This window comes from Chiloscyllium punctatum, chromosome 8 (assembly GCF_047496795.1).
Source record: "Chiloscyllium punctatum isolate Juve2018m chromosome 8, sChiPun1.3, whole genome shotgun sequence".
Lineage (NCBI taxonomy): Eukaryota > Metazoa > Chordata > Chondrichthyes > Orectolobiformes > Hemiscylliidae > Chiloscyllium > Chiloscyllium punctatum.
This window is the reverse complement of record NC_092746.1, coordinates 2,751,303-2,764,414: the sequence shown is the minus strand read 5'-3', so window position 1 is coordinate 2,764,414 and position 13,112 is coordinate 2,751,303. Positions and strand designations below refer to the sequence as shown.

General features: G+C 40.9%; 1 protein-coding gene across 5 annotated transcripts in view; it reads left to right on the top strand.

Moving 5' to 3' along the window:
* creb5b (cAMP responsive element binding protein 5b) overlaps nucleotides 1-13,112 on the top strand; it is a 477,031-nt gene that overhangs the window by 292,570 nt on the left and 171,349 nt on the right. For all 5 annotated transcript variants that reach the window (XM_072575045.1, XM_072575042.1, XM_072575044.1 and 2 more), the window contains one exon: nucleotides 10,209-10,335. In XM_072575045.1, coding sequence (XP_072431146.1) covers nucleotides 10,209-10,335 — 127 coding nt within the window. The remainder of the gene's footprint in view (nucleotides 1-10,208; nucleotides 10,336-13,112) is intronic.

The window sequence follows — 13,112 nt, the reverse complement described above, 5'->3', positions numbered from 1 at the left end:
TTCTAAAGAAGGAGGCCATCTGGTGTGTTCTATGGTGGAACTGGTCCTCCTGGGAGCAGGTACGACGGAGGCGGAGAAATTGGGAATACGGGATGGCATTTTTGCAAGAGATAGGGTGGGAAGAGGTGTAATCCAGGTAGCTGTGGGAGTCGGTCGTCACTAATGGAGATGGAGAGGTCCAGGAAGGGGAGGGAGGTGTCAGAGATGGTCCAGGTAAATTTAAGGTCAGGGTGGAATGTGTTGGTGAAGTTGATGAATTGCTCAACCTCCTCGCGGGAGCACGAGGTGGCGCCAATGCAGTCATCAATGTAGCGGAGGAAGAGGTGGGGTGTGGTGCCGGTGTAATTACGGAAGATCAACTGCTCTACGTAGCCAACAAAGAGACAGGCATAGCTGGGGCCCATACATGTGCCAATGGCTATTAGTGTTATGGGTAGAGGGGATGTTTTTCAAAGGCTCCAGTCCACAAGGCTTTCTGAGGTGATCAGTTTACATGCCAGGATCTTCTGTTCTTCATTCTGTTTTCTCCAGAATCTTTTCACTTCTTTGCAGTATTTTTGTTACTGCGAAGTATTTTTGTTACTGGTTAAATACCACAGCTTAAAGCAACTTGTGAGGGAAAATAAATTGGCTTTCTTCAGGTTGTAGGTATTGCACTGGAGAGAAAGACACACTATCTGCACTTTCAGCAGTCCAAAAGCTTTTGCCTGTATCATGCACATGGACAAGCTGTTCAGGTACGCAGGAACAAACCAGATTGTTTCTCAGGCTGATGGCGTTTGTCATCCACAAGTGATCACAATCCCACAAACCAATCAACAATCTGTTGCTGGTCAAATCTCACTCTGTGCACACACACAGCCTCGTGCCAGCCCATCTACAAACAGCCACCTGCACGACATAAGCAAGTAATATAAATACATCTTACAGTGATGAATTTTAAAGGAAGAACAATCCATTTCTTTGTCCTCGGTTTTAAATAGCCCCTTTTCCATTTCAATCCACAATCAAAAATACAGAAAAATAAAAAAGATACGGTTTGTACAATTGTACAGACAGTTCAAGGAAAAATAAATCTAATCTGAATAATTTCAGAAATTTTGAGTCTTTTTTTCTGTTTCCTTCTGCTTCATCAATAGCTTTGGGTATGCTGGCAACATGGACTAATATCTGAACTCGACCAAAACATGCAAAGTAACACTCACAATTTCAATCTGGTCATATCCCGATTCCAGAATCAACACTTGCTTGAAAGGACCTCCATGTTGGGCATCAAGCACTAACATCTCAGGGCATTCTCCATGGACCAGTCACAGATGCAGATATTCATTTCTAATCTGTGATACCCTCTTAGAACCTTCAATAGCTCATCTTTGATCTACTTACAGGATGCTTCTCACTTCACTACTGCACTCAGACTTCATTGTAATGCTGCAGCAAGGGCACTGTACACTAGTGAACAAACACCCAACTCATGGTCTGGACCAGGCTGCATTTTCAGGCTGTATACTCACTGTTACAGTGCTCACTCATTCTTACATTACCTGGGTTGCTGGACAATTATGGGTGTGATTACTGGTAGTACACTCAAAGTAGCCTGTGCAGAAAGAAGCTGTATCTTTTGCTGCCACTCCTCCTCTTCCTCACACACCACCTGTCATGGCTGTAACAAATGGCTGATCAATAATGGTTGGTACTGCCATCTCCATGGGAATTAAAACATGCACTTGATCCCTCTGGTTAGCTCCTGCTACCTCTTACTGTGCATTTATCTCTGCAAAAGACAGGGAAGAGTGTCAGGTAGAGTTGCTTAGATGGTTAATCCTTGCAATTCAATAACTGGCAGTATTTATCTCACAAATCCAAGTGTGAGGCTGGCAGTAACGAGTGCCTTCTCGTTATATTCCAAAAGAGAATCCTGGGTTTCTGTGACATAAGAAATCTCTCTTACTTTGCACTCCTCCCCAAAACCTCCAGCGCAGTGCATGAAAGCCTTAAAGTTAAAAATCGCACAATGTCAGGTTGTAATCCAACTGGTTTATTTGGAAGTATTAGCTTTCAGAGCGCTGCTCCTTCATCAGCAACCTGATTACCACTCAAATCCTGATTTTTAACTTGGGTCCACCCTAGTCTTACACCGGCACCTCTACATCATGAACGCCTTAAAGCGTGTGCTCTCCACTGTGCTCCCACGTTTTACTTTTTCCCGTGCCAGACTTGTGTTCTACATGGCCCTTATCACATGTTCCAGCCAAATTGAATTTTCTATTTAAGAGATGCAAGTAGACTTTAAGCAGTGTGCATATTGTAAGGTGGGCCAAAACTCCACGTCAGGTACCCTGGACTAAAACCCTCTGAATTTAGGACATGACTTTGTCCTACACGTTCTCACACATATACTCACACTCACCCACACACACCCACAAAAACGCCCCCCCCCCCCCCCCCCCACACACACACATTTGAACTAAGATTCACTGAGCTGAGACAGACTGGGCAATCATGCAAGCCTAGGGGCAGCTTTCTGGAGCAGGGTTTTAGCTTGTAAAGCTGAAGGAAGACCTCTTTAAATGGCTCAGCTAAAGACAATGAACAACAGCCAGCACATCAAACAACTGAGACATTCTGGAGCCTATAAAAATGCAAAATGATTCAACTTTGAATCAGTTTACTGGGACACAGATCCTGAACATTCCACACCATTGCACTATATGCAAACCTACTTGCCTTTGAATGTGAAGGCCGTCACACTACCAGTAAAACCTTAACCTCATTCATCCAAGAGAAATACTGGACATTCAAAACTATTGGAAACTTATTCACTTTAACTGGAGAACCATTCACACCTTGTCCAGTAATCAGGCAGTTCATTCAGCCCTGAGAGGAAGAACAACAGCCCAGTAATCAAATCCAGATTTGAGAGGAGATAATGTTGCTCACAGTCTGTACAATTGCCAGCCCTGATCTGGGGGAGAGGGAGAGCCTTTTCCAACATCAAGCTCCTGCAAAAACAGTTTCCCCACAGGCCCCAGCCCCAACAAGCAGCTTTGGAACTAAGAACCTCAGAGGCCAAACTGAGAAGCTGAACCAGGAAGACAAACCAAGAGCATCATCGCAACAAAGGACATCCGAGAGGGTACGAGGTCAACCAAGCTCTATCTGAACAAGAGCTTCCTGAAACAGGCCTGACCCAAGCCAAGAGAAATGATGGCAACTGGGTACACTTTAAACTGTGTTTTCCCCAGTGATGATTTGAAACTTCCGAGATTCCAATGTTTTCAACCTTGCTAGCAGGGATGTGAAGGAGTGCAGGGAACCCAAGGGTAGGAAGCCTGAAGAAAGTGTCTGTGATTAAAACTGCTGCTTAGCTTCGAATAGTGTTTTAACCTCTGTTTAATGAATCCACTTACTGTTTTCTGCATAATTGTGTCAATTTAACTGCTTTATCGCAATTGCTTTTTTATTTCTTGTATTTTACTTACTTTTTTTGTAGATTAGATTAGATTACTTACAGTGTGGAAACAGGCCCTTCGGCCCAACAAGTCCACACCGCCCCGCCGAAGCGTAACCCACCCATACCCCTACATCTACATTTACCCCTTACCTAACACTATGGGCAATTTAGCATGGCCAATTCACCTGGCCTGCACATCTTTGGACTGTGGGAGGAAACCGGAGCACCCGGAGGAAACCCACGCAGACACGGGGAGAATGTGCAAACTCCACACAGTTAGTCGCCTGAGGTGGGAATTGAACCCGGGTCTCAGGCGCTGTGAGGCAGCAGTGCTAACCACTGTGCCACCGTGCCGCCCAATAGTTAAATAAGTACGGAGATTCTTTTGCCCTGAAATACCTGTCTACTGTCTTCTTCATTTCACGTTCCCTTAATAAGTATAGTGTCAGAACCAGGGATCTGGGGCTGATTCGAACCACCTAAAAGTCAGCAAATTATTGATTGCAAACCAGAAACTCTACAATTTGTTTTAATCAACCTGTTCAGATGTGTTATGGCACACCTCTGGAACAGGTGGAACTTGAACTCGAGCCTTCTGGCTAAAAAGGTTGGGACAATACAACTGTGCCACAAAGGCCCTTCACTTTACACTGTGCAGGCTGGCTTTATTTGGTCCCAAGAGCGTGGTGCTGGAAAAGCACAGTCGGTCAGGCAGCATCCGAGGAGCAGAAAGTTCGACGTTTCGACGCCCTGCTTTATTTACTGACAGGAAGTTCCAATTTCGAGACCATTACTGATGTGGGTGACAGCTGGCTTGGTACTAGCTGCATACAGAAATCATGCTAAACAGTAAGCAGCACAAAAGGGGTGTGCTGCTTGCATTTCATTCTCTGGGATCAGACTCATCATCATTGCATTCCTGGACCTGATCTCAGGGACTGTCTAATTTATCTCCCCATGGTAATCTTTCAAATGTATTCAGCAGAACAGGAAACTAAAATCCAAGCACGAGTGTTGCATTAAAAAATACAGATTAGGAAACGAAGGGGTGTGATATCAATTTCTCCACTCATGGAGAGTGGGATACTCACCTGACCTGTGTCGTCCTGAGTACAACCTCTAGATTGAACGCCAGTGGCTCTGTTTTTACATTGAGACTCTGAGTAAATGAAACTGAGAATTAAAAGGTGCAGCTGTTACCAAACAGTCAGGGCTGAGGATTTTGTGAGCCTAAGGAATGTGGCAAGTCTCAGTAGCAATTTCTGTAGCTGGATCTTTGGCAGTGATTTTGTTTTTTTGTTGGCACTTTGCTGACACAGACATGGACTTGCTTCTTGTTCCTTTTGAGGTAGTGATATGGTTCCATCAATTCTCTTCCCCCTCCCCCTGTCCCCTGTTAGTGCTTATTAAGAACTGGTATGCCATTCTCTGTGGGTATACTATTGGAAGACATTGTCATGAAGGAGGAGTGCGAAAGCACAAGTTGCAGCAAAATAGGCTAAATGTAAGGATTTCAGGCTTGTACCATTTTATTCCCCTCTCTCACTTCCAACGTCAGATAAGCTTTGTCCTGGAACCAGGACAGTAAGGATGATTTCTAATTAATGTAAAATGTCATATGGTATCTGTAATTTTCGAAAGAAAGAATACAGTTTTTAGAATTTGTGTCAATGTTAAAAAAAGCAATTGTAATTTTCTGGGATAATAAGGAAAACTTTAATTTGAGGATCCTTGACTTGGAAGCATTAGCAGGAAGGAAATCAGAAAAAATCTGCGTGGCTGGCAGACACGAAGGAGAGCTACAAGAAAAGGATTTGGAGGATGAGGGTGATTGGTGCACAGATGCAGACATGAAGACAAAATGGTCAGAGATAGAAAGAGGAACACAGAAAGGGTTTGTGGGAAGAAAAAGGAGGTGGTCAGTTTTTCCGCTTGGTGAAAAAGGCATAGACATACATGAAAGTACATTGCAAACTGGCTAAAAAAGATCTAAAACCTGGAAAGGTGCGAGAATAACTGATTGACTGTCAGGAGTTGGCTGAGTTCCTGAAGTGGACAAGCGTGAACCAGCTTATTGTATGGTTGATAGGAAAAGAACTCAAGAAAACTATACCATCAATCTGTCAATAACTACAGAGAGAGGCTTAGCAGAAGTAGCTGTGAAGTCTGGAGGTGAATACTGTTGTTGGATAGGATTCCTGTTCTATCCTCATGTACAAAGAACAGTAAGTTGTGGACCTGTCCAACACATAGTGTCACATATCACTGAGAGGTTTTATGTGTTTGCTTACAGTTGTATAAGACGTTTCTCTATTAAATTGACAATATCAAACAAAATTTCCATTTTTATTTGAATTATCATTTACCTGTAATTTGTGTTAGCTCTGATTCATGCTACACACTTTAAAAAGTGGAATTGTGTAAGTAATTCTTTATTCAGAGGGCATGGCATCATTCAATTGATTTGCTTCTTAAAATGTTGCTTGCTAGTATAGAACTTAAGCATTGCTGAAAGGAGGGACAGATTGTTCAAGCCTTTCAGCTCACACTCATGAAGACATATACAAGAATACCAAATGTCGAATTATTAAGGTAATTTATATTACAGGAGGAGTACTGTTGTTTGACAAGTCATCTCTGATTTGCTAAGGCTTTGCCACAGACAAAATAATGGGGAACTATAGGCTCCTGAGGTTTCTAGTAATTTAAAAGAGGTGCAAGACTTGAACATGTTCCCATTATTTACAAAGAAGGGTCCCTGCATATGAATGTATGTCATACAAGTAAGTATAAATGAGCCAAAACCAGAAAATGCTGGAAAAACTCAGCAGGTCTGGCAGCTTCTGCGGACAGAAAGCAGAGTTAATGACCCTTGTTCAAAATAAGTAGTGTCTGGGAAAAAGTGATATATGTCCTGAAGGCGGGGGTGGGTGGGATAAAGGCTTTATTTTATTATAAATGAGCCATACTATAAGCATGACCAATTATCTCATATTGGTTTTGGTGCATGCTCAGTATTTTTCAGCGACTGGTGCCCAATTGTGGAATCATTCAAAACATGTTCTACATATCACATAATTGAGAAATGCTGTATATGAATTTCTGTGTGGGTCCAATGCCAGGTACAGAAGAGCATGTTCCTTTCTTTGCTCCTAATTGCTTAAGTAATGACTATTATATTTACCAGCTTTCATTTACAAAACTCAAAACAAAGTAACACATTTGTTGTGAGTTCTGCTTATGTGGTGTGTTTGGTATGCATTTTGCATCTTCTCTATGTGGATGTATATAAAATAGTCAAAGTCTCTGACATTTAGTTCTTTCCCATTATTAACACCCCTTGGTGAGCAAAATTTACTAAGTGTACTCTTCCTTTCTTTTCCTTTTGGAAGCTTTTACTATATTTATACATATCTTGCTAATTTTCTCTTAAGTTCTAATCCTTCCTTTGTTATGTGGAGATCACAGTCAGTTCTGGAGGTCAGCTCAGTGACAGTCAAGAGAGATTATTAAAGGTCACCCCTATTGTGGGCAAATTGGGAAGTTAATTCTGGGGATTGGAGGCAGAAAACTGGGATGTGGAGGGGACAATAATTGTGTAGGAAGGAAACTCACCATAGAGTGTGGGGGAGATAAGAGGGCATGGAAGGAAATGGGATACTGAGGGAGGGAATGTCACTGATGGTCAACCACCACTATGGCCTCAATATGGGGCAGTGCAGCATGATAACTAAAGTGTCAAGCCAGAATTCAGGGGTAATGCTGAGAGCTGAAGACTGAAGTAAAAATTGGGTATGGGAACATGTGGAGACTGAGTACTGATGGGCTGGCCATGGATAGCCAAGAGGAAAGGAGCCTGGAGTTATGGCAGGGGAGACTCTTTGCTTGCCAGGCTAATCCTGAGATTCACTGCGTCAAGTGCGATCTGTTTTGCCTTCCGTACTCATGCTAGTCGTATATGTGCAGTGGAAACAAAAATCTCCCCCTGCGATCTGAAAGAGTTTGCTGTGACCTGATCTGCAAGCAGGCAGAGAATTCTATAGGAAAACCATCAGAATTTCCACAGCAACATCTCTAGATGAAAAAGGGCCTTCTCAGCTACGTCTTAAAATATTGTCTCGGTTGAGAACCAAATGCATACAAATAACTGCTGAACCATCAAACCAGCCATGAATTGTAAACCTTTTATTCCACATGACTTAATTTTTGACCAAATTTACCTCCTTACTTCATTTACCCTGTTGAATTTACATTAGGTTGCGATTGTATGTGTTGTGTCTCAGGATTTGTATTAAACATTTAATGTATGGCTCAGGTCAGTTTCAGAGCAATCTGCTTTCTTACTTAGTTAGGAATTCAAGAAAAACATGCTGGCTAATTCTTTACAACCAACACGTAAAAAGTTAAATACATGCATTAGATCGGCAAGTCCATCTTTCAATGTTTTGAAAAAAGCTTGTTGTAATCAAATGAGTCAGGGAAAAATGTGTAAGCCATTCCATCCCTCCTCATTTACTGTAACAATGGGAAGGACAAATGGAATTTGGAGGATTAAAAGATCAAGCAATAAACATGAAACTGTAATAAAGGAAAACAAGTAACTGTTTTTAAAATAAAAATAGTCATTGTTGTAAATATTTTGTTATTAAATGCAAATAAAGAATGATGTGGCTAAGGGCATCTCTCCAGTTTTTGTTCTTAGCTGAAACATTGACATTGAGGTTCAGTTGCATTGGAAGTTGTCATTCTGTGATTCTGTTATCCATCATTCAAAAGAGATTTCCAATCAAAAAAGTGGTCATCTCCTATCAGCCTGGATCTTTTCTGTTGTTTTTAACAATAGCCAGTAATTTTCTTAAGTTTTACCTTTATGCAAACCTGATCACATGCCAATAAACTGTTAATGCTTTTAAGTATTATTTTCAATTGCTTAGATGGAAAAGAGCATTAAAAATTATTTTGTTTGTGCTGTGAAAAACATCTTGTTAAAGTTATCTCAAATGTGTTTGAATAAAAACCTAAAAATAACCCAGTATGAATCTACCTGGTACATTCCAGGAATGACCGACAGTCACCTGACAGCCAGTTTGGAGTCACGAGCAGTCTAAAAACAAGTTTTCCAAATTTAAGAAGAATCTAAATCTGAAAATTGAGCTCTGTGTTTTGTTCTTTGTTAGTGTTAGAATTTGCAATTTTAATAGCATTGGGTGTGGATGACATTGGTTTTGGTTTTGGCTGCAGTTGAATAGCATGCTGATGTTCATTGTCAAGGCTTATAGATTTAAGATGATCGCTTGGGTGAGGTATTGGCAGGAGAATGGCATGGATAGAATCAGATTATTTTGATATATTGTATCACTTCAGGAGGTCACCATCTCCAAGACAGTGCGAGTGAACATTAACAAGAGTAATGGAATGAGATCAGTGTTAAACAAACACAGCAGTAGAAGTGCAAGGATATGGTGTGCGTGCACCAGACAAAGACAAACGGGTATTTGTCAAGAATTAATCAAGTAAAGGGCTCACTTTCCTTGATTTAGCACAACATTTAGCTTCAAATTATTTCATTTTATAAACGGAAAACAAAAGTGCTTGCTGAGTTCCCTTTGGTGTGTTGAAAAGCTCATGTTTCACTGTGATATGTACCTTTCATCATGTGATGAATAAACAATATGATTTTTCATAGTTTTAATTAGATGTATCAATTATATACGGGATATATTTCAGTTTAGAGTATTATTACAAAGCCAACAAACATGAGAAGGAATCTTGATTGCATCCATCAAGAAATGAGGCAAAGCAGGAGTTAAAATAGAAATAGTATTCTTACTACTCAATGCCCATCTATGGTAATATTAAGACTACAGCATAATACTGTTGATGCTGGAAACCTTAAAAAAACACACACAATATATAGGAACTTCAGATCTGGAAGTATTTGTGGAGAGAAGTGAGTTTACAATTAAGGTTGATGACCTAGTTTGACGAAAAGCCATTGATGTTTAATTAGCATATTTAAATAGGGCCACAATGGTGCACTTTAAAGGATGATTTAAATTAATTGCCATTCTCAGTGTTTCCCAGGTGTCATAAAGCCCAGTGGTGGAAGTGAAATCATGCTGCAAATTTCTGTGAAGCCTTCCTCAGCAGTTTCAATGGAAAAGCAAAGGGACTGCTCTGCCTGGCTCATGATGGGAGCTTTCAGCATCCTTCTGGCTACATCAGTGTCATCCCCATCCCCCATCCTCCCCCCAATATTAACACTAATCCTCGACTGAAGCAACAGTGATCTTTCTCTTCCTCCAATGAATTCATTCTCCACCCTCCTGAGGTCACTAACCATCCCACAGCCTCTTCCCAATTGCCAATCTTCCTCGCTGTCAGTTGCGAAGGAGTGTCCCCAAAGACCTGAGGTGTGAGCACATGCTGCTGTGTTTACCTCTGAGCTGATTGCCAGGCTGTCTGACTGGCAGGCTACCAGGCAGAAAATGGAACAAAAATATCAACAAAACACTCAGGACCCATTACACCTCCAATGTCAAAAAGCTGGTGCGCGGAATGTGCAGTTCGTCAGATACCCATGCCACATATTTCGGTCTTTAATATTTCAGTCTTTAATCCAATAATTTCCCACCGTCATGGAGGGGTTAATATTATGCCATTGTGTTTTTGTTAAGATGCTTTGTGTGTTTTACTTGTCATTCTGTTCTATAAAATTATTTCTGAAGTCCTTCACCTCTTTTTGTTCCCTCAGGCCTGTCCCAGGGTCTCTATCTTCATTACTGCATCTCCACAACAGACAAAGGCAGCCCATGCCAGGCTCCATGCCTGGCAACCTCCCCAATTCCACAATGCCAGTATCTTCTGCGGTATTGATGCCTGTAAGTCTTTGTGATTCTTGTGACTTTAACATTGGGTTTTCCATCTTCTGACTATTTAAATGAAAATTCAAGTAAGTCTAACATGGCACATAACCACCTTCTTACAAGTTTGAGTTTGACATGGAGATGTTGGCGTTTAGTTCAGATAAATGCGAGGTGCTGCATTTTGGGAAAACAAATCTAAGCACGACTTATACACTTAATGGTAAGGTCCTAGGGAATGTTGCTGAACAAAGATACCTTGCAGTGCAGGTGCACAGCTGTTTGAAAGTGGAGTCGCAGGTAGATAGGATAGTGAAGAAGGCGTTTGGTATGCTTTCCTTTATTGGTCAGAGTACTGAGTACAGGGGCTGGGAGGTCATGTTGTGGCTGTACAGGACATTGGTTAGGCCACGGTTGGAATATTGAGTGCAATTCTGATCTCCTTCCTATCGGAAAGATGTTGTGAAACGTGAAAGGGCTCAGAAAAGATTTACAAGAATGTTGCCAGGCTTCGAGGATTTGAGCTATAGGGAGAGGTTGAATAGGCTGGGGCTGTTTTCCTTGGAGTGTCAGTGGCTGAGGGATGACCTTATAAAGGTTTGTAAAATCATGAGGGGCATGGATAGGATAAATAGATAAAGTATCTTCCCTGGGGTTGGAGAGTCCAAAACAAGAGGGCACAGGTTTAAGGTGAGCGGGGAAAGATATCAAAGGGACTGAAGGGACAATTTTTTCATGCAGTGGGTGGTACGTGAATGGAATGAGCTGCCAGAGGAAGTGGTGGAGGCTGGTACAATTGCAACATTTAAGAGGCATCTGGATGGGTATATGAATAGGAAGGGTTTGGAGGGATATGGGCCGGGTGCTGGCAGGTGGGACTAGATTGGGTTGGGATATCTGGTTGGCATGGACAAGTTGGACAGAAGGATCTGTTTCCATGCTGTACATCTCTATGACTCGGTGTTCTTATTTTAGTGGCAGCAGTTGATCCTGATGTGGTGTGAGTAAATTAGCTTGCTGAGCGTTGGTTTTCATTTCCTCACATAATACTTTGTTCTGACTGGGTTACAATATCTCTCTCATGTTGGAATGAGACTTTTTTTTTGCATTGGTGCTGCATCAATCTCTCTGAAAGTAGACTGAGCAAAAATTTGGTGAGACAAAATGTGATTCAAATCATTAATCTGCTTTATTCACAATAATTGAACACAATAAGTCACAGATTTGTTCAGTTCAGCAGATACAGGAAATCTGAAATAGAAACAGAAAGTGTTATCAAAACTCAGCTGGTCTAGCAGCATCTGTGGAGGGAATAACCAAATTAATGTTTTGAGTCCAATGTGAGTTTTCTTTGGAACTAAATTCTACGTATCCTGTCCTGCATTTCAACTTTATTAGTGCGTGATTAGTTCACCCAACAGAGTTTAAATGAGGTCTGGTTATAAAATTGCCTCCTGCTCAATGAAAGTGGTTACATTAAAATTGTCTTCATAGTCTTTTATGTATTATTGAATCTCTTAATTTGAATAATGTATAATATTTAAAATGCATTTCTAAAGCAGATGTTGGACAAGGGAGATGATTTGCAAAATTACTTAATTGTCTAAAATGAATTAGTTATTTTCATTTTTATGGACTGGTTTTTCTTAAAACATGTGTTTGAACACATTTCCCAGAAATTCTGTGGAAATTCTCTGAGCTCCTTTTGTAACTTAGGTGAATGATTTATGAAATCCTTGAAAAACTAGCTTAAAGTTTTATCTGGGCATAAATGTCTTACAATTATGAAGTTTCTATTGGTATAATACTAAGATTATTGTAATATAGGTAGGGAATGTAGCTTTAAATTTCTGGTAAATCTGATGATATGATTGTTAGAGATCAAGGTGTGTATATTTGAACAAAGTTACAAATCACACAACACCAGTTATGGTCCAACAGGTATATTTGAAAGTACAAACTTTGGGAGCGCTACAAATTTGAGTCAATTACAGTCATCTCTAACTTTACAATGTGTAGACTCTGAGGCTGAGTGTTGTTCCTGGGTGGGGAAGGCAGTGTCAAGACAATTCCTGGCTCTGCAAATGGGACCTGGAGACAGTGGCTCAGAAGTTCAGAATTTTGTTCCAGGGTGAGGAGCTTCTATGTTTTGTGTAGTACATAGAAGCCTGGAGCAAGAGTAGGTCATTCAGCCCTTAGGTCCTAATTTGCCATTCAATGAGATCTAGTTATAACCTCAAGTCCACATTTGTGACTACTCCAATAATTTTTCACTCCTTTGCTTTACAAGATTTCACCTACCTCTGCCTTAGTCTATTCAAAGTCTATTCTTTCATCAACTTTTCAGGAAGAGGGTTCTAAAGACTCATGAGTCTCCCTGAGAAAATAACTTTACCTCACTTCTGTTTTAAATGGCTGGCCCATGATTTTTAAACAGTGTCCCTTAGTTCTGAATTTTCCCATCAGAGGAGTAGGCAACCCTGGAAAATGATCAGGTGCTGCTGGGCGTGGAGGAAAGCCAATCAAAAGACTGTCCTCAACGTACTGAGAGTTAGTCAAAGATATGAAAATAAAATGAAAACCAACATCAGTCCTTGCCCTTCAGAACCCCTTATTTGTCCCATACACTTCCGATATGCTATCAATGCCAAATCATGTAATATTTACAACGCCCAACCCATCCACCACATGACTATTCCCCACCCCATAAGTATAATGTATGATGAATGGGTGCAACAACATTTAAGAAGCTTAACACCATTCAAGACAAGGGGCGTGGATAGGATAAATAAAGT